General features: G+C 52.2%; 1 protein-coding gene across 1 annotated transcript; it reads left to right on the top strand.

The window, feature by feature from the left end:
• Positions 1 to 2,377: 2,377 nt before the first annotated feature.
• Positions 2,378 to 16,783, top strand: NT5C1A (5'-nucleotidase, cytosolic IA). The gene is made up of 7 exons (XM_090271572.1): positions 2,378 to 2,434; positions 2,580 to 2,733; positions 9,794 to 9,961; positions 10,393 to 10,522; positions 11,968 to 12,090; positions 14,096 to 14,280; positions 16,053 to 16,783. Exons 2-7 carry the CDS (start codon positions 2,608 to 2,610, stop codon positions 16,416 to 16,418), a joined length of 1,098 nt encoding a protein of 365 aa, XP_090127698.1. The 5' UTR covers positions 2,378 to 2,434; positions 2,580 to 2,607; the 3' UTR covers positions 16,419 to 16,783.
• The last annotated feature ends 2,759 nt before the right edge of the window (positions 16,784 to 19,542 follow it).

Genomic DNA, 19,542 nt, shown 5'->3' with positions numbered 1-19,542 from the left:
TGACCTCATTGTCCTCTCCATATGAGCATCTCCCATCATCTTTCACCTGCCTCTGGAAAAGATGGGTTCCCAGATCACATTGTCTCAAATTAATAACCCCAGAGAAAAAGTCAAATCTCCCAGCACTCCTATGGGAGGGTGGCCCAGCTGGGGCCAATGTTCTTCCTTGGCTTAATCTCTGTGTCCAAGGAAATAGGGCTTTACAGTTAGTTAGACATAAGTCACATGCTTACTCCTATGACCGGGGAGGCAGGGAAGCGGGGATGCAGGGTCAGTTATCAGAAGAAGAGGATGGGGAAGTTTGCTAAAAACAAACAAACAAACAAACAAACAAAAAACAATAGTCACCAACTTTTGAGGGAATGGGGGTGTTTGTTGAAGCGATGTGGAGAATCTCTTGGAAATTGAGAAATGGGCAGTATAGCCAGGGCCTCAACTGGGACTTAGGAAACTGTTGGGACCAGAGGGGCAGCTCTCTTTCAGGGCAGCGTGGTTCCTCTTGCATGGGGTCTCTACTGTCTTCTGTACATGGGCTCATTCTGCTCACAGTTTCTCCCTGCCCTTAGTTTTGTGTCACACAACTACAGCTCGTTAAGGCTCATCCAGGCCTTTTGGAAGCCAACTGTATCTCACAGCATCCTCAGCTTCCACTCTTGTGGTTGACTATCCAGTCCCTGTTTTCCAATTCCAAATTCCTGAAAAAGAGGAATCTGGCCCAGATCAACTTTTCAACCCAGGCCACATAAGTCCAAGGTCACTGGACAGCGTGGGGATGGCTCATCCTTGTGTCAGGTGCTCACTCCCACCTAAGTAACCACCCTCCAAGTCCTTCCTAAGTGACCTCCTTCTCCTCCATGAGGCACTTGAGGATAATTGACCCCTTCCTAGAGTTTTATTGTTTATCCCTGTGTAACAAACCACCTCAAAACTTAGTGCTTAAAACAACAATTTATTTATTTTTTTCATGATTCTGTGGTTTGGCTGGGCTTAGCTGGGAGGTTTTCCTGCTTCATGGCTGGGCTCACAGCATCCCACTGAAGTTGAGCTGGGGCTGGAACAGCCAAGATGGCCTCACTTATACATCTGGCAACTGACACTAACAGTCACCAGGGAAGTCACTGTTCTCCACTGGCTACTTATCCTCCAGGGCTGTTCCGCTTCACCATGTGGACTTTCTGGTAGGACAGTCCAGACTTCTTTACCTAGTAGTTGTATCCCAAGAGGGCAACAATGGAATCTGCAAGGCATCTTAAGGCTTAAGCTTGGAAACTGTATAGCAACACTTCCACAGCATTCTATTAGTCAAAACAAGACACCAGGTTTACTCAGGTTCAATTTCACCTCTGGGTAGGAAACGTGTCAAAGTCATATTGCTAAAGGGCAGGCAGGATGTGGAGAGAGTATGGGGTTTTTTAAGGAAACAATCTACCAGGGCCTGAGAAGGGCAAGCAGAAACACACTTTCCCAATCCTAAAACTTTTTTTATTGTTATTATTTCCCCCTTCCTCTCACACAGGTTTAGTTAGTTCCTCCCAGGATGGTAGAGTCAATCTGGGTCCCTCCATCCTGTACCGTCTTCCAGAAAAATGCCCCCGCCCCCAGGCTAAGCCAGTATTTTCTCCTACTGCTCCCACACACCTGTGCGCATTTTTAGGCTCACACAGAGATGCTCCTTGTCTGTTTCTTGGCCTGTGCCTTGGAATGGGTGGCATTAGTGTCTGCATCTCAGGCTCTTCACCCGATGCCCTGAAACTCCAGGATAGTGGTCCAAGAGTCTGATTCTGAGGCTTCTCTTCTACCCTCCCTCCATCCAGCCACTTGATAGCCTGGGACAAACCAGCATCCCAAGCTTGGCAGGTGGCGCCTGGGAGTGCGCGCCCCCTGTTGGGTATTGAGGGCCGAGCAAGAACTTGAGTTCAGAGTCCCTGGGAGTCTCTCAGGTCCGGGTCCCCCACCAGGCAGAGAGAGCCAAGTCTGCACACAGACTTTAAGGGCCCTTCTGCCTTGGTGGGGAAGAGCTGCCGGGCTGAGCCCTCCACTGTGCGTCCGGCTAGAAGCGAGCTCCTGCTGGTAGGCGGAACTCTCCACCCACTACATCCTCCCCTTCAGCGGAATGGGCTCGGGTTTAAGGGAACTCCGCTCAGGGTACCAGGGTGCTTGCAACGGAGCGGGGTGGAGGGGTGGAGGAGTTAGCTTTTTATTTTCTCTTTGAGATTCAACATCCTGGAAAAAAAAGTTGTCAGCCCCACCCCCCACCCCCAATCCTGAATCCGCAGTAGACCACAAGCCCCGCTTCAGGCCCCCTCCACCTGAGAGCTGGAGAAGTCAACCACCTATCCCCACCCCATTCATTTCGGGCGTGGGGCGGCCCGGGAGGGAGAGCCCAGCTGTCCTCCCATACACAGACAACAGCCACACACGGGCAACCGAGAGGGTGAGTTTGGCACCGCCGCCCCCACCCCGCCCTCCTGCGGGCTCACTCGCCCACACTCCCCGCTGCTACCCTCCCCCTTTTCATGCCCGGGACGCGCCTCCCTCCCGCAGCTCTGCCCCGCGAGCTCCGTGTCTCCCCACTGCAGCTCTCTCTGGCCCGATCACAGCCGGAGCATGGAAACCAGGGAGCCCCGGGAGCCTCGCGAGCCCGGGCTGGGGGCAGAGACCGCTGCAGCCCCGCGCTGGGAAGAAGCCAAGACTTTCTACGACAACCTCGCGTCCAAGAAGAAACCCAAATCGGTAAACACGGGACACGGGTGTGGAGGGAGGGAAGGGAAAAGGTAACCGGGTAAGGCCCCTGGAGAGGGACATGTAGTGCCCCTCCGGGAGGGGACACAGGTCCTCAGCACCAGAATGCGCCCGGCTGTTGGCGCTGGCTCGGGTTTATTTTGGGAGTTCTGCTCCGTGTTGTTTTTTTTCCGGGGCTCGGGTTCACGCCAGGATCCCCTTCCCCCATGCTGTCATCTGGGCCCAGCTCAAGGCCCTGCGGCTCAGCCCCTCCCGGAGAGGGCTGCCGGGGGCGCACCGGCAGCACTTGTTGGCACAGCCGATCAGTGGCGCCTGTGGTAGCGACCCGGGCCCTAGTAACCGGACTCGGGAAACCCGGCTCCTTGCTATGCGCTCCGGTTTCTGCCATCTGGGTACCGGTTTTCGGACCAGAGCCTGTCGGTTTGGGGTCTGTCTCAGGGCCCTGTGCCCTGGGCTGGAGCGCTGTGCTCCCCGTATCCTAAGGGTGTACTCAGGGCTCTGCACCCCTGGTTCTGGGCTCCCAACGCTGGACTCGGCGCCCCAGCTCAGGCTCTGCTCCCCTCGCATGGCATTAACATCCCCGCTACACCCGTGGTGTCTCAGCCCTGCAGGACGCACAGAGGAGAGCGGTCCTCTCCCCACTCTACAAGTTCTTGACGCCCGGGTTGGCCCCTGAGCCTTGCTCACTCCCACTTCCCAGGTCTCAGAGCTTGCGGAAGGCACTGAGAATAGAGGCCGGCTCAGAGCACCCTCCTGACTTTAAAGTGTCCTGCTGCTTCCCTCCAAAGACCCTACCCTAGGAGGCCCACCTGTCACCAGTCATGTCCTGCAGCTCTGCCAGGCTCCCTCAGCAACCGGACTGAGAAATGAGTTAGGTTGAGTCCCTGCCTCAGGAGCTCACACTGCACTGAGGAAGACCCTGCATGTGGTGTGTGCTCAGGTGAAAGACCCTACAGGTGCAGGGGGAGCAGAGGGAAGGAGTGGCTACCCACTAAGTTAAGCTTTGTAGAGGTGGCATTTGAGCTGATCTTAATGCCTGAAGAGGTGGTTTTCCCACGCAGAGAGAGAAACAGGATGGGCAAAGGGCGTGGAGATATAGCAACTGCATGGGAGAACACAGGATCTTTGGGAGAAGAGTTGGAGGAGTGTTAGGGACCGACACAGGACCTTGAGTGCCATGGTGAGAAGCCTGGACCTTATTCAGTGAGGTTAGGGGTTTTAAAACTAGGTTCCATGGAACCCCATGTTTCAGGGGGTCTGCACACATATGAATTCAATTTATTTCTTCAAAGTATGTTTTAAACAATTAAACACATATAAAACAACTCACTTGAATGTGTTATGTGGACGTTTTAGCACATTGGAAACCACTAACATTAATTTATGCTGCAGGTTGATTATTATTATTGGGTTTTTTTTTTTTAAGCAAACCTCAAAATAAACTTTTTCCTGTTATCTATTTAATAAATGAGTATATTGAGATTGCTGGCACTTATTGCTGAGTCTCTTGGGTCTTGTGGTATAAAACAAGACCAAACACCTTTGATCATTGCAACCACTTATTGGTGTGAATCAGGGCTTTCTCAATACTGTGCAAAACCCAACAAATGCAGAAACAAATTGACTAGATGATGAAGCTTAAGTCTGCACTGGCATCCTAAGTCCCAGTTTCCAACTTGTCATTACCCAAGCAACTGTGTTGTTTTCATTGGTTGACATTATAATAAATACTTTATGTGCATGTAATGCATTTGAATTCATCAAATTAATTTATACCAGTAAGGTATGATAATATCTAGTTTGCATACTGGGGTTTCCCCCAAGAGTTCATTTGAATAAAAATTTAACCTACTTTTTAAAAAAGCATGAAAATCATTATGGAGCTATACAGGATTTTTCAGTGAGGGATTAACTTGTTTCCATTTTCATTTTGGAAAAATCACCCTTGGCAGTGTGGCGGATGGATTGGAGAGGGTTTGTCCGGCAGCAGGGAGAGCAGTGAGGAGGCTGTTCCCTGTCTGAGGAGCAGGCTAGACTAGTGTCATGGTCTGGAGGATGGAAAGAAGGGGATGGATGTTGGCCACTAGGGTGGTGAGTGGAGCTCACCAATTCATTTCCTCCCCAAACTCCAAGGAATCTGGGAACTCAGGCCCAGCTGTCAGTCATGACCTCTCTGTCAGCCCCTGACCCTCACAATTCTCTGAGAGGCAAGGCGCCTCCTGGCTTCCTGGCCCCTGCTCCTTCCTGCCATTGCTCCTCCTCCCACTGGCTATTTTGGGGGCTTTAGACCTCATGGGCCACATCAGGACCTGGCCTGGGCTTATTCTCATTCCCAGGAGCCTGAAGGAAATATTTAAGCCTGGAGACCCATAGGAGGCCCTCACCTCATGGGACCAGAGGACTTCCTCAGTACAGACCTCTCTCTCTCTCTCTCTCTCACTCTCTCTCTCTCTGTCTCTCTCTCTCTCTCCTCCAGCAGCCCTTCTCCCTCTAAGCTCTTCTAGAAATAACAGCTTTGGCCATGTTCCTATCTTGGTCCCAACAGGCAGAATCATATCAGCCTAAATGAAAATTCCTCGAACAGGCTGGATGGGGCTGGGCTGCCCTCCATTATCCCCCCACTCCTACCCCCAAGCCAGAGGGGGGACGCCAGCCTGGTCCCCATCACGGCAGAAGGCAGAGAGAGCTGGCAGAACGCTGGCTCTCTGGAGGCCAGTGCTCCTAGGCTGAGTTCCTGGTCTCAGGTAAGGTTCTTTCAGACCTACTTCCCAGTCTAGAATCTAAACTTCTTTTTGATTTCTGGAGGAATTGTCCCCAGGTTTGCCTGATAACGCATGACAGGGTGACCTCCCTCTGCAGCTAGGTCTAGGAGGGTCTCTAAGTGCTTGCTCCTACCCAACTCTGGCCAACCCCTTTCACCTGTTCCTTCAGTGCCACCTGCAGCCAGGGCAGCTCATTTCTTCCAGCTCGGTACCCTCTAGGCACTTAGACACCACCTCACTTGTACAGTGTCCGAGCAGGCTGAGCGGGGAGACAGGGGCCTGCCCTTGGGACCTCCATTCTGAGGTAAAGAGAGGCCTGCCCTTAGAATCCTCAGTGTGTGGGTACTGTGTTCCTCACCATTTCTCCCAAATCTGGAAAGGGAGGGCTTCGTGGGAGGAGTGTCCCAGGGAAGTGGCTGAAGTAGCAGGTGTTGGAGTCTCCTGGGAGTTATTGAGAAGGGGCAAATCGGGGGAGGGGTGCTGCTGTGTAGACAGAGGCCAGGCTAGAGCCCAGAGACTTGGGATCTTGTCCTGCTCTGCCTTGACTTTTCTGTGTGACCTAAAGTAATTTTCTGTCCCTCTCTGGGCCTATTTCCCCATCTTTCAAAGAAAGAAGTGAAGACTCCTGGAGCCAAGGAAGCTGAGATAGTTTTCTTACAATGGCCCAAGATGGGACGGGATGGGGTCTGGGCTGGTCAGCCAGAGGGGAACCTGGCAGTCTGGCAGGTTCAGAGGACAGAAAGTGAGGAGTGAGACCTTGGCTGGCTGGCTGGGCTGGAGTGGCCAGCTTAGGAACCTGCCTGAGAGGGCTGAGAGGGCAGCTGATTCTGTGTCCTTGAAGGGATAATAGACTCTCTCCCTACAGCAGGAAGCCCAGGGGTCAGGACAAGCTCAGCCCTGTCCTGAAGGCCAACAGGCTTTTTGGGTTTATAAGAGTGGGTCCCCCAACACCACCCCTATCATCTCTGACCATCCCTCTATCATTCATTTTATCTAGGTCTTTTAACTTTATTACCTTCTTTCCTTGAAGGCTCACAGCTGCTGAGAGGGTTGGGAGGGACCCAGCCCAAGTACAGACAGATACCTGGTGGTGGCCAGTAACTGGGACAGTACTTGGGCTGAGCCCCAGAGGAGAGGAACCTGTCCTGCCACTGTCTTAGCCTGGCCAAGCTGGACAAATACAGCGTCTTGGCTAGAATAAAAGTCAAATGCAAACTGAGGTCTACCTCACAAGCTTGGGGAACTCTGATCTTCTGTCCCCTCTCTGAGGTTTTAAAGTCTCACTAGCCATTTGCCAGTCATAGCTACTTAAATGTAAATTGATTAAAACTAAATACAATTAAAAATTCAGATTCTCAGTCTCACTAGCAACATTTCAAGTTACTTAGTAGCCGCATGTAGGCACATGGACAGCTCTGGACATTTCTATTATCACAGAAAGTCCTATTGGACAGTGCTCTTGTAAACAATGGCACAAATCTCTCTGCCTTGGGGACAGGTCATAAGCTCCATGAGGACAGGGATCACACCTGTCTTGTTTCCTGCCATGTCCCCAGAACAATGCCTGTCACATGGTAATCACTCCATGCTGTCAACTGATTGGAACCCAGGCTTGAAAGAAAGAAAGCAGCGGGGCCCATGCGGAGCAGGCTCAACTTGAGCCCCTCATCTGTAAAGTGGGAATTAGGGTCCCAGTGCGATTCAGGTCGCAGAGATGTAATGCGACTCTGGGTGTCTGTGAGTCCCTTGGCAACCCACATCCTCACCCTCCCCAGGGATTATAAAGGGCCCAGCTGCTGTCCGTGATGGCATGTCCCTGTCTCCATTCCCCTGGAGGTGGTAAAGGAATTCTGAGGCCTTCCTGGGGCTCTGAGTGAAGGCCCTCTGCAATCTGGCACCTTCCTACGCTTCTGGGCTCACCTGTGCTCACACCCCCATGCCCTGGGCTCTGCTCTCCTTTGTGGGTGTGCCATGTATGGGTACACCTCCTATGCCTTCCTTCACCCTACTCCTTCAAATCTCTGCTCAAAAACCTCCTCTCCTGTGGCAACTTCCTCTGAACCCCCGTCATCAAGACTTGGCTTTCACCTGTGCTCTGTCACTCATTTTGTCCCTTCTGCATTCCTGTTTACCTCACTTTCTTCCCTACCAGCCTGTGAGCTCCGAGGGCAGAAGCCAAGGCTGTGCCGGGACCACCCCAGGCAGAGCCCAGGTACCTGGCACAAGGAACCAGTAAATGTTTGTCAAATTTGCATCAACCAAAACAATATTCTCTGAGTCGTCGTCGTCGGCAGCCGTCCGTCTCGAGAGACGATGGTGTAGCTTCTTAAGAGTCTATCTGCACCGCTGAGAATGGCTGTGCAGTTCGACTCGGGAGTGACATGGTATCTGTCTCCTCCCGTGTTGAATCGACATCTTGTGATGACGCTGAAGCTACAGAGCCTGGGCAGGGTAATATGGAGGGTCTGCTGTTGCCCATGCAGCAGACCCCCCCTCTCTTCGCAGCTGAAGGGTCCAAGGGAAAGACGGAGTCGATACAGCTTGGGTTCAGGTGCGCCGCAGGAGTTGCCGGTGTTGACTACAACGTCAAACCGCCTTAGGGACTCCGGCTCCGGATTTTCTGTCGGGGTTTACTCCCTTAGCCTTTCCCCTGAAGAGGTATGCCGCAAGGCAGCGGAGGTTTTTTGGAGTCAGAGTTTTCCTTCTCTGATGTACCCTGACTGGAAGATCGAACCAGCGACACTTAGCTCGCAGGCCGACGCTCAATCCACTGAGCTAAACCAGCCAGGGCTAATATTCTCTGAGTGCCTGCTAGATATCAAGCAATCTGAATGGATTAGAGCACTGCACTGAAGTTTCTAGTTCATGTTAAATTTGTCATGGCAAATATTGCTTCCTATTGAAATACGTTACTTAAAAGTTCAGAGGCATTAAAAATTTACTGAGCTCCTACTGTGTGCTAGGTACAGTTCTAAGTACCAGAGATACAAAAAATTAACAAGGTAGTCATAGTTCCTGCTCCCTCAGAACTTAGGCAAGGTTCCTGCTTCTTCTCTAGAACTCTTTCTAGAAGTAGAAATAACCAAATAAGCAATTACCATTTAGTGTTAAATTTTACCAAAGAGGAAATAGAAAACTAGGAAAGGAAAAGGAAATAGGAGAGGTAGCAAACCCATGATTAGGCATAAGGGAAGGCTTTCTAGAGGTGGCATGTAGTTTGAGTGCCCAAGGTTGGGTAGAAGTTAGCTGGATGGAGAGTCAGGGAAAGAGCAGATTAGGAAGGGGAACGGCGTGTGCAAAGGCTCAGAGAAAGACGGGGAGGTGTGCTCACACATGAGAAAGGTCATCTTGGGCAAAGTGGCGTCATGGGCAGGCGAGAGCGGAGAGAGAAGTGAGGGGTCTGTCATGAAGAGCTTCTACTCTACATTAAAGGCTACCGACTGGAGTCTGAGAAAGTGGGCACCACTGAAGGGGAGGGAACATGGTCAGATTTCAACGTGAGAAAAATCCCCTGACAACAATATGGAATGGCAAATGGGAGGAGACGAGAGATGGTGATGGACTAAACAAGGGTAGGGAAGACAGAAAGAAGTGGATGGAGGCTAGTGGACTTGACAGGTGTTGGTGACTGATTGATGGGAAAAGGAGTTGAGGAAGAGGGAAGACTTGCATTGGCTTAAGGGTCCTGGGTTAGGTGACAAGTGCATGGTGGCACTGAGCAATGAGAGGAGGAAGGAGGGAGGCATCCAGGTTTAGGGGTGCAGAGAGTGATGGGAATTCAGCCTTGAGCACGTTGAGGTTGTTTGTTTGTTAGTCAATGGCACCATTAGATACCTGAGTTAGGAGCTCGGGAGAAAAATCTGGGCTGGAGATAAATTTTCTTATGTAATTGTCATGTTTCTAGGCACCATTTCCCCCTGAGGGCCTGTAGCTCTCATTTGATAATGGAAGCCATCTACAGACCATCTTGAGCATCAGTCATACTCTTGGCTCTGCACACTTATTCATTTTTGTGTTGTGTCCAGATGGCTGGCTGGATTGCAAACTCACCAAGGGCATGTCCCTGCCATCCCATCATGCTTCTTGGTGGGGAGCCATCGCCACCCTCAGTCCCCAGCTGGGTCCTTCACAGAGGGGGTCCTGTCCTAGGTCTGCCCCTGCCCAAGACTAAGCCTCCTGGGGCAGAGGCTGGGCCTGGGTCTTCCCGCTGCCCCAGTACCCAGAGGGGCTGGCGCAGGAGACCCACCTCAGGGGCATGGAGTGACAGCCGTGCCCCTGGCCCTCTGCAGCCCAAGCCTCAGAATGCAGTCACCATTGCTGTGTCCTCCCGAGCCTTGTTCCGCATGGACGAGGAGCAGCGCATCTACGCCGAGCAGGGCGTGGAGGAGTACGTGCGCTACCAGCTGGAGCACGAGAATGAGCCCTTCAGCCCCGGGCCGGCCTTCCCCTTCGTGAAGGTGAGGGGCAGTCCACTGCGAGCCATACAGTGCCTTTGTGGGCGTTAGGAAAAAGCACTCCCATGGGTTTTTGAGTAAGGAAGAGGGACCCTCTGGGAAGAAGCTACCCCACAGGAGCACAGCTTGCCTAGGGGCAGAGCCATTGTGGGAGGAAGAGGCCACCCCATCCTCTGGACTAATGCAGCCCCATACCGGGTAACCAGCCAGTTTGGTGAGTAGAACATGGGCTGGATTTCAGCCTCCACTCATGCTTTCAGTGAATCATCCCGCACAATGGCAGAAATTAGGAGGAGAAAAGTCCATGGCCACTGATCTCACCTGAGCCCTGGCCCCTGACCTCCCGTCCCTGTCCCCCTCCCCCAAACCCTGGCTACCAACTCCAGGTATTAGCCCCTGGGCATCTGAGCTGCAGGGCCCCCTCTCCCATCCAGGCTCTGGAGGCTGTGAACAAGCGGCTTCGGGAGCTGTACCCCGACAGTGAGGACCTCTTCGACATTGTCCTCGTAACCAACAACCACGCTCAAGTGGGTGTCCGTCTCATCAATAGCATCAACCACTATGGTGAGCATGAGGGATGTGGCCATGGGACACCCCGACCAGACACCTGGGGGTGGGGCCACACCTCTGCAGGGTAAGGGCATACCAACTAGAACCCCAAACCCAGTGATGTACTGGTAAGCTGGTTCTTTAAAAAAAACAAAAACAACAACAAAAAAACCCAATTGTAGCATTGCCATTATCAGGGTGTAAACATTCCCACCACAGCTGATTTCAAGCAAACAACAGTCAAATAATCTAACTGGCTTAAAAAGTCCAGAATGTTTAGCATTCAGTTCTTGCAAGCCAGTGTAAGCCAGCTCCAGCATACCACTGCTCAGCTCCACTCCTTATATGATCAGGCAGGGCACTTGCTGCCTCCGTGCCTCAGTCTCTCTATCTGCAATGGGGCTAACAGGCCTCATAAGGCTGCTGGGAGAACAGGTGCAGTCATCAGAGTGGATGGGGCTTTGTGGCTTGACTCAAATTCTTGACTGAAAGTAATAGACCCTTCATAGCTAGTTTAAGTTGAAAAAAATCTTTCATTAGGTTACAAGAGTGTCTCTTAGAACCACAGGACAAGAAGTAAAATCAGGGCTATCAAGGCCTGAATCCAAGAACTGGAAATCTCTCCTGGCTCTTCTCTCTCTGGGCCACATGAGCCCTTACTTCTGCTTCTCTCAGCAAGTCTGTTTCTTTATTTTGCTTTTTGTTTTGCCTGTCTCTTTCTCTCCCCAAACTAGGCAGGCTTCTCTGCTTTTCCTGAACATGGCCAACATTTTTAAGTTTACAATCCTTGTTTTAAGCAACCAAGAAAGTCCAGTTGGCATTTTTTAATCCTAATTTCAAATTGCTGGGAGCAGGAGTGATATTCAAAATATTTAACTGCCTGTGATGTAGGCACTGAGTAATCAGGACAGATGGGACCTATGGGACTGGAGCCTGTCCAGAAGAACCCCTGCTGTGCCTGGCATTACCCCTCCCATTGTGAGTTGTCCTGCCTGAAGGGTGGTGTAGTGTTGGGCTAACTCAATGGACTCAGGGCAGCAGCCAACCAGTAAATATTTTACAACCTGTACAGACATAGGTACTAGGTGACAATCAGCCCAGGCTGTAAGAGAATCTAATTGGCCCAGCTTGGGTCAGGTGTCTGTCCCTATCCAATCAGGTATGGCCAAGAGAGTCATTCATGGATTGGGACTCACCTTGTCTGGTAGTGAGATTCCCTGACAAGAGGATGTTACTATGAGCCAGGCAATTGTTCCAGAGATGTGATCATCCTCATTTCATGGATGAAAGAAAGAGTGGCTCAGAGAGGGGGATCACTGGCCTAAAATCAGTCAGAGAACCTCTCCAGTGCCACACCACCACTCAGAACCAAGATGGTGGCTATTGGACATGGAGGGACCACTGTGAGGCCCTAAGGGTTGACTGAGGCATCACCTGGGTATTCTCTGCCTCTTCCCCAGACCTGTTCATTGAGAGGTTCTGCATGACGGGCGGGAATAGCCCCATCTGCTACCTCAAGGCCTATCACACCAACCTCTACTTGTCAGCTGATGCAGAAAAAGTTCGGGAAGCCATTGATGAAGGTGAGTGAAACTGGGGAGGGAGAATATGGGGAGTCTGGCGAAGGGGTCCCTGAGATGGGAGGCCTGGTCCTAAAGCTCAGAGCGGGTGCTAGGGGTTGCAATGGATACTGGAAGGGGACTACCTTTCTTAATTCCTATGACCTGTCTTATAAACTCTGAGAACAAGGCCCCATCTATTCCACTTATTGCCCACCTACTCCCCTCTCCCACCCCCTGCCCTACCATGCTAAGGATGCTTTTACTCATCACCACCACCCAAGCTTCTGCTTCCATGGAAACCCTCCTTACAGCCCAGAAAGCTACTCTCTTCTAGGAATCCTCCAGGTCAGTAGGAGTTCTGATTCCTGTGTGACCATGGGCAGCCTCTGCCCCTCTCTGGGCCCATGAGGAGAGAGACAAGTTTCTACTCCAGCCTGAGTAGTAAGTGGAGTCTGGTAAATGACCAGCATTCCAGCAGCTGAAGTGAGGTTAGGAGACCCAGCCACAGGTACTGACAAAGAAAATTTCCCTCCATGTGTCTCTTTCAAGGGGCAGTTTTGGGTGGTAGCCATAGCCTTGGTCCCCTGACACAGGCCGACAAGCCAATAGGCCCCACTGCCTGAGAGGGCTTGTCAAGCTAAGTACTTCTGGCAGGTTTATCAATCAACTTTTCTCTTCCTCCTTCACACTGTCTCCTGCCTAGAGGCCTGGCCTCTCTTTCCCTGATGCCTCACTCCTCTGAGCTGCTTGGGCCTCTAGGAGGCTATCTTTAACCAGGAACCAGAGGCCACTTCCCTACACAGATGTCACACCCTCTGGCTGGGGCCTTGGCACCGGCCTGCATGTGTGCTTCTATATGTCTGCAATTTGAGCTCAGGCTGGAGAACAGGCGGTGGTCAGGAGGGGAGGCCCTGCCTGGGCTGGGGCTAGTTTTGGTTCATCTTGGCTCCCATATTGGCAGAGCTGAAGGGTGCTTGGCCTGATGCCCAGGACCTGGTCCTACTTATGACAGCCTCAGGCTGGCACAGTGGTTGTGGGGTTGGCACGGCTCACCTCTCCCGAAGTCCTGCCTAAGCCCAGCCCCTGTGATCCCTGATTCCCAAAGAGCAGGGCTGGAGGTGAGTTTGGAGAGATGAGGGACAGGGAATGGGCAGAGCTGGCTGACCAGGTCTCCAGCCTCCTAGCACCAACAATCCTGTCCATTGTAGCTCTAGCCCGGAGCCTGGGTTTCCGACAGGCATCCCTGACCTCCTGCAGAAGCTCAGGGTTGCAGAGAGTCTACGCCACAGTCAAATGTAACTAGTGTTGCCCCTCATGGCCACCCACGTTGCTTCATGGAACCCTGAATGGCCAGGCCGCCTCAAGCAGGACACGCCTGGGTGCCTTTTTGACAGTGGACTGAGGGTGTCCACACCCACTCCACCCTAGACTGCAGCCTGGGATCTCAGCTCCAGACAGAGCTGAACCATCCTGAATTTTACCTGGGCTCAGAGCAGGTGAGGGACTTGCTGGAATCAACAGCAAGAGTGAGGCCAAGCCAGGGTCAGGGCTCCTTCCCAGCCCCTCATAGGTCTAGATCAGTGGCCTGTGAGGAACTCCAGGAAGGACATCAGTGGCCTGGGGGACCATTCCTTCCAGCCAGGACTGACAATCTGATAGTCCATACCAGCATGACCTTACCAGATATTAAAGTGTTGACATTCATTCCTTCATACTGGTTGACAAGTGGCTCCTGCCCTGAGTCCTCTGAGTGCCCCCGTTATTCCCTGGGACTCCCTCAGACCTTCCCACAAAGCAGCAATTAAAGGGAAACCTGGGCTTAGGTCAGGGCCCTCAGACCCCTGCTCAGAGCAAAAGCCACCATCCATTCTTAGGGCCAGGTTTTAGGTATTCTGAATATTAGCCCTCATTAGCCTTGCTCCCTCTGAGCCCTGGGTGGGGCAGGTGGGCAAGGATAGCCTGAGATAGCCCTCTCCTGGCCTAGGGCCAGGACAAAGGCAGACAACATTCACCTTTCTCTGCCCAGGGATTGCAGCTGCCACCATCTTCAGCCCCAGCAGGGATGTGGCTGTATCTCAGAGTCAGCTGCGCGTGGCCTTCGATGGGGATGCTGTGCTCTTCTCGGACGAGTCGGAGCGCATTGTCAAGGCCCATGGGCTGGACAGGTTCTTCGAACATGAGAAGGCCCACGAGAACAAACCCTTGGCCCAGGTGCTCCACGCTCCCCAGAACCCCTGAGTGAAGCAAGGCAACTCCATAGAAACTGCCCTGGGTGGGCCCCTCCAGCCCAGAACCAAGCTCTAAGATTGGCCTAGAGTCCAACTGGGTTCCCTCACCAAGCCTGCAGTCTTCATCCCTCTCATTTGACCCCTGACTCCCCTCAGTGAGCTTCTACCCCTTTCTTGAGCCCCTATCCCACTCACTGCAGTCCCATCCCCACTTCGAAGCCCCCATCTTCTCTCTAAGCCCCTCTCTGAATCCCCTACCTCTCCGTTGCAGCTCCTTGCTGAAGTCTCCATTCCTTCTCTCTCTCTCTCTCTCTCTGTTAAGATTTTATTTATTTATTTTTAGAGAGAGGGGAAGGGAGGGAAACACTGATGTGAGAGAGAAAAATCGATCAGTTGCCTCTTGTATGCGCCCCATCCGAGAACGGAACCTGCAACCCAAGCATGTGCCCTGACTAGGAATAGAACCGGTGACCTTTTGCTTTGCGGGACAATGCCCAGCCAACTGAGCCACACCAGTCAGGGCTTCCATCCCTTCTCTAAAGTCCCCATCACACTCTGAAAGACTCACCCTCTCTCTTTGAAGCCTCCATCCTCTCTCTGAAACCCTCATCCCCTCTCTGAGATTCCTTTGCCCCTCTAAATAGGCTCTCCTCCTCTCAAGAAGCCCTCATTTCTCTCCCTGGAGGAAAGGGGAAGCTGGGAGATCCAGCTGGATGTGGGGTGTGGAGCAGTCCCTCTGCTTTGGTCCAACCAGCCTTAACTACCTCCTGCCACCCATCCCTTGGGAAGGGGCTCAGGGACCCTCAGTCACAGTCACACTGCTCAGGAATCTCCCTGAGAACAGAGTATGCCCTAGAGCCTGGTTGAAATTCCTTGGGGTTGGAGCTGTTGGAATTCTCCAGCCCTCCTGGGAGCTCCCATTTGTGATTTTAACAAAAATCTCTATCATCCCAGAGCCCCTCTCTCCAAGACCTCAGCAGGCTCCAGTCATGGCCAGAACATTCATTTCACTTCCATTCTTATTAATTCCCTTGAAAATCCTTGGGAATCAGGGCAGGACAATTTCCCCACTAAGTGGTAGGAAGAGCCCAAGAGATCACTGCTTGCTCCAGTCACCCAGCAGGTGAGGGGTTTCCAAGATTGGAAGCCCACCTTTCCTTATTTCCAGCAGCTATTGTAGTTTTCTTTCTTTCTTCCTTTCTTTTTTTCTTTCTTTCTTTCTTTCTTTCTTTCTTTCTTTCTTTCTTTTTTTTACCATCATCTGGTTCTTTAGTCATGTGTCCTCATTAGCCTTCATCATTCCTGGCACTGTAGATAGAGTAAATCCTTTCCTTGACCCTAGAGAGCCAGAGCATGACACCCTGAGCCAGTTACACATTGGTCTGTCTGTTCGTGTTGTTCGCAGCTGGAATCCCTTCTGCCTGGAGGATGTTTTTAATATCCTCTCTCCTGGGGCACACAGAAGGTCATACTTACGGAGCTGCAGGACAGACACCCATGTACCAGGGGTGGGGCGGTGCAGAGAGACGAACATACATAGTAACAGCTGTCCTGGTATGGTTATTCTGACACAGACAGTCCCACTGATGCTCACAGTGGCCTGAGCAGGCATATCAGAGCTGAGAGAGTTAGGGATCTTGAGAAGCTTTCCCACCCCAAACATCAAGAATGAGTGCTTCAGGGAGGAGCCCAGCTGGAGAGGGGGCACGTGTTTGCAAGAGGGATGAGCTCACAGTCTTTCCTTGTCTTCTTTAGGGACCTTTAAAGGGCTTTCTGGAGGCTCTGGGTAGGCTGCAGAAAAAATTCTACTCCAAAGGCCTGCGGCTGGAGTGCCCAATCCGCACCTACTTGGTGACGGCACGCAGTGCAGCCAGTTCCGGGGCCCGGGCTCTCAAGACCCTGCGCAGCTGGGGCCTGGAGACAGACGAAGCCCTCTTCCTCGCGGGAGCACCCAAGGGCCCTCTGCTGGAGAAGATCCGCCCACACATCTTCTTTGATGACCAGATGTTCCATGTGGCTGGGGCTCAGGAGATGGGCACAGTGGCCGCCCATGTGCCTTACGGTGTGGCACAGACACCCCGGCGGACTGCACCTATGAAGCAGGCCCCAGCTGCCCAGTAGCTGAGCCACCAGCTTCACTGACCCATGGTGCTCCAGGCACAGCTCTCTGTTGACCTTCAACACGTCGTCCAGTGGACCGACGCTTCTAGTCCCTTACCACACTGCCTTGCTGCATGTCTGCCCTCATCCCTCTGAGTGAGGTACTAGTAGGCAATTCTGCAGACTGGACCGGCATTCTCACCAACCCGCATTCTGGGCCAACACTGTGCCAGGATGCTGGCTGGAAAAGTAAGACTGGGGCTGGACTTCAGCGGGAAGTTTCTGGGACTGGGAGTGGGAGGGTCAGAGGAGCCAGGAGGCCTCAAAAGGGCTCTGGGCTGAAAACCAGCTTGGTGTAGTGCAAAGAACACTGTGTTGAGAGAGAAGGGAGTTGGTCTCTTAGCTCTCGTCGTCGTCGGCAGCCGTCCGTCTCAAGAGACGATGGTGTAGCTTCTTAAGAGTCTATCTGCACCGCCGAGAATGGTTGTGCAGTCCAACTCGGGAGTGACACGGTATCTGTCTCCTCCCGTGTTGAATCGACATCTTGCGATGACGCTGGAGTGTCCTCTCCAGTGAAGCTGAAGCTACAGAGCCTGGGCAGGGTGATATGGAGGGTCTGCTGTTGCCCATGCAGCAGACCCTCTCTTAGCTCTGTCCTGGCATTAACCGCATGACTTTGAGTAAGTCCCTCCCCTTCATGGGCCTCAGTTTCCCCATCTTTTAGGTGGTTTCTAAATGCTCCTTAAGAAAGCTTGGTTTTATAAGATTGCCCTCTTTGAAGGAAGCATTCTGTGCCAGGGCTGCTGCTGGTCTATACGGCACCTTTGTGCAGATTACAGAAGGGCGCTGTCTCTAGAATGAATTATAAAAAGGCCCTTCCTCTGGGCTGGCTGTACCCACGCTGGGCACACAGCTTGCTTAGCAGGATGTAAGTGTGATGTCAGCCCCCACTAGCTCCTCAGCCCAGAGGCCTTTGTCCACTGGGAAAAATGCACAGTCGTCCACAGCAACCCTATCAAAAATTTTACACATTTGGAAAACACTGGACAAGATGATCCATTTGCTTCCTGTGATCCTCTAATCCAGTGGTTCTCAACCTGTGGGTCGCTACCCCTTTGGCGGTCGAACGACCCTTTCACAGGGGTTGCCTAAGACCATTGGAAAACACATATATAATTACATATTGTTTTTGTGATTAATCACTATACTTTAATTATGTTCAATTTGTAACAATGAAAATACATCCTGCATATGAGATATTTACATTACGATTCATAACAGTAGCAAAATTACAGTTATGAAGTATCAACGAAAATAATTTCATGGTTGGGGATCACCACAGCATGAGGAACTGTATTAAAGGGTCGCGGCATTAGGAAGGTTGAGAACCACTGCTCTAATCTGACTCATCAGGGGTCAGAAAGGCGGAGTATCGCGGTTTACCGCTGTGGGCCGAGGGGGTGAGAGCTCACTGGCTGTCTGAGGTGGGAGGTTGTCCAGGCGGAGCCTGGGGGAAGGCCTGCCTGGGACTATGTGGGGTGTGTGCAGAGGTCTGGTCTGCGGGAATGGCCAGTTAGAAAGGAAGGAGCTGAAATATGCACTGGAAGGTTCTTCAGCTATGGGATCGTGAGTGGAGGTAATGAGCTCTCCATCACTGTGATGCTATGCAAGGGACGCCTTCCGAGGGACACCCAGGAATCCTTCACCCTTGCAGGAGCCCCTGCAGCTCCTTCATCACCATTTCCAGGGTAGAATTCTCACCGCTTGATGAGTCAGCCTCCTCCTTTTCTGACCAGCTAGTCTGGTTCTCTCTGGAGGGATGGTGGGTCAGGAAGACCCAGAGGTGTGAGCAGACATCTATCTGTATGAGGGGGCTGACTGCCCAGGTGTGTGCAGGAGAACTGGAATGCTTGTGGGGGGCAGGAAAAAGGGATAAAGGGCCATCCAGGGCCTGACCTTTGTCCTCTTGAGGACTCAGCCCAGGGTGAGTGGGCACAGGTTCTGGGCAATGTAGGGTAGGACAGTCATTGCAGAAAAATCATCCAGGAAGAAGAAAAAAAAGTGAGAACACAGAGGTGGTTCTCGAAATGAGCAACAGTTCAGCCAGAATTGAAGTGCTTGGCTGGGATTTTACCATCAGTGCCTGGAGGCTAGTCCTGGGGCGGAAGGGCAAGTCTGTGCTGAGAGCCCAGGGCAGATGCCCAGCACTGACTGCCTTATCAGGGGAAGGGCAGGTGATGAAGATGTCTTTGCACAAGGTCCTTTTCATCCACAGCCAGGATCTTTTTGGGAAACAGAGGAGGCTTTCAGGGCAGAGGGCCTGGTTTTGCCTTGAAAGCCCAACCAGAGATATTGTGAGACCTAAGGGAAAATGAGAAGGAAGTCAGAGGGCTCAACTCAAGTCACCTTTGATCTTGGCTGAAGCGCAGAAACATCTGCTCACCATCCCCCAGTCAAAATCACCCCCTTGGATGAGTCTCCAGGGCTCCCAGAGCCAGCTGATAGCCTACAGAATGGCGATAGGCTGGGTGATCAGGGTGGACATGTGCACTGTGAAAGCAGACCAGATGTCGCCTAATTAAGATAAACCCCAGGGATACTGGGAACCCAGAAGTCCTGCCCCCAGGTCTCCCAGGAAGCAGAAAGATAAGATGCAGTAAAAGCCTGGATTGCACTGGAGCCACGGTTAATAGACATAGACAGCCCTGGGCAATGGGAGGGACAGGGGCAGGATTCTATTACTGAAGCCATAAATGAGCATCTCAGGCCTGGAAAGAAAGCTTTCAGAGGCTGGAATAAAAGCCTGGAAGTTCTGAGGGCAGGTTTAGGCCAGCAACCAGACACACCTGACTGTTTCAAGGGCTGAGGAAAAGCGTTTACTGGGCAAATTAAAAAGCCAGGTGAGCACCAGTCTCAGCCCCAACCAGTTCTGCAGCATCGGGGTACAGACACCCCAGCTCCTGCCATGCTGGACCTCTGCAGCCAAAAGACCCTGACGGGTCTTGCCAAACTCATGCCAGGAAATGCTTGCCAAAAAAGTCCCAGACCTAGTGGAAACTGCCACTTAGGAGAAAAACAGAAGCCTTGGTTTAAGCCCTGAGACGGCTAAGACCATTGCAAGACATTCCCTCCCCATCCTGAGAGC

The sequence above is a fragment of the Furipterus horrens genome, unplaced genomic scaffold (assembly GCF_987537825.1).
Source record: "Furipterus horrens unplaced genomic scaffold, mFurHor1.1.pri manual_scaffold_3, whole genome shotgun sequence".
In the NCBI taxonomy this organism is placed as follows: domain Eukaryota; kingdom Metazoa; phylum Chordata; class Mammalia; order Chiroptera; family Furipteridae; genus Furipterus; species Furipterus horrens.
Note: the sequence above shows the minus strand (reverse complement) of the source record. Positions and strands in the feature narration are given on the sequence as shown.

What these genes read in the sequence shown, in the direction of transcription:
- NT5C1A (XM_090271572.1), top strand. Translation starts at nt 2,608, where the DNA reads ATGGAAACCAGGGAGCCCCGGGAGCCTCGCGAGCCCGGGCTGGGGGCA. An exon ending in CAATAGCATCAACCACTATG is followed by an intron (nt 10,523 to 11,967) that starts GTGAGCATGAGG and finishes CCTCTTCCCCAG; the next exon opens with ACCTGTTCATTGAGAGGTTC. An exon ending in AGAACAAACCCTTGGCCCAG is followed by an intron (nt 14,281 to 16,052) that starts GTGCTCCACGCT and finishes TGTCTTCTTTAG; the next exon opens with GGACCTTTAAAGGGCTTTCT.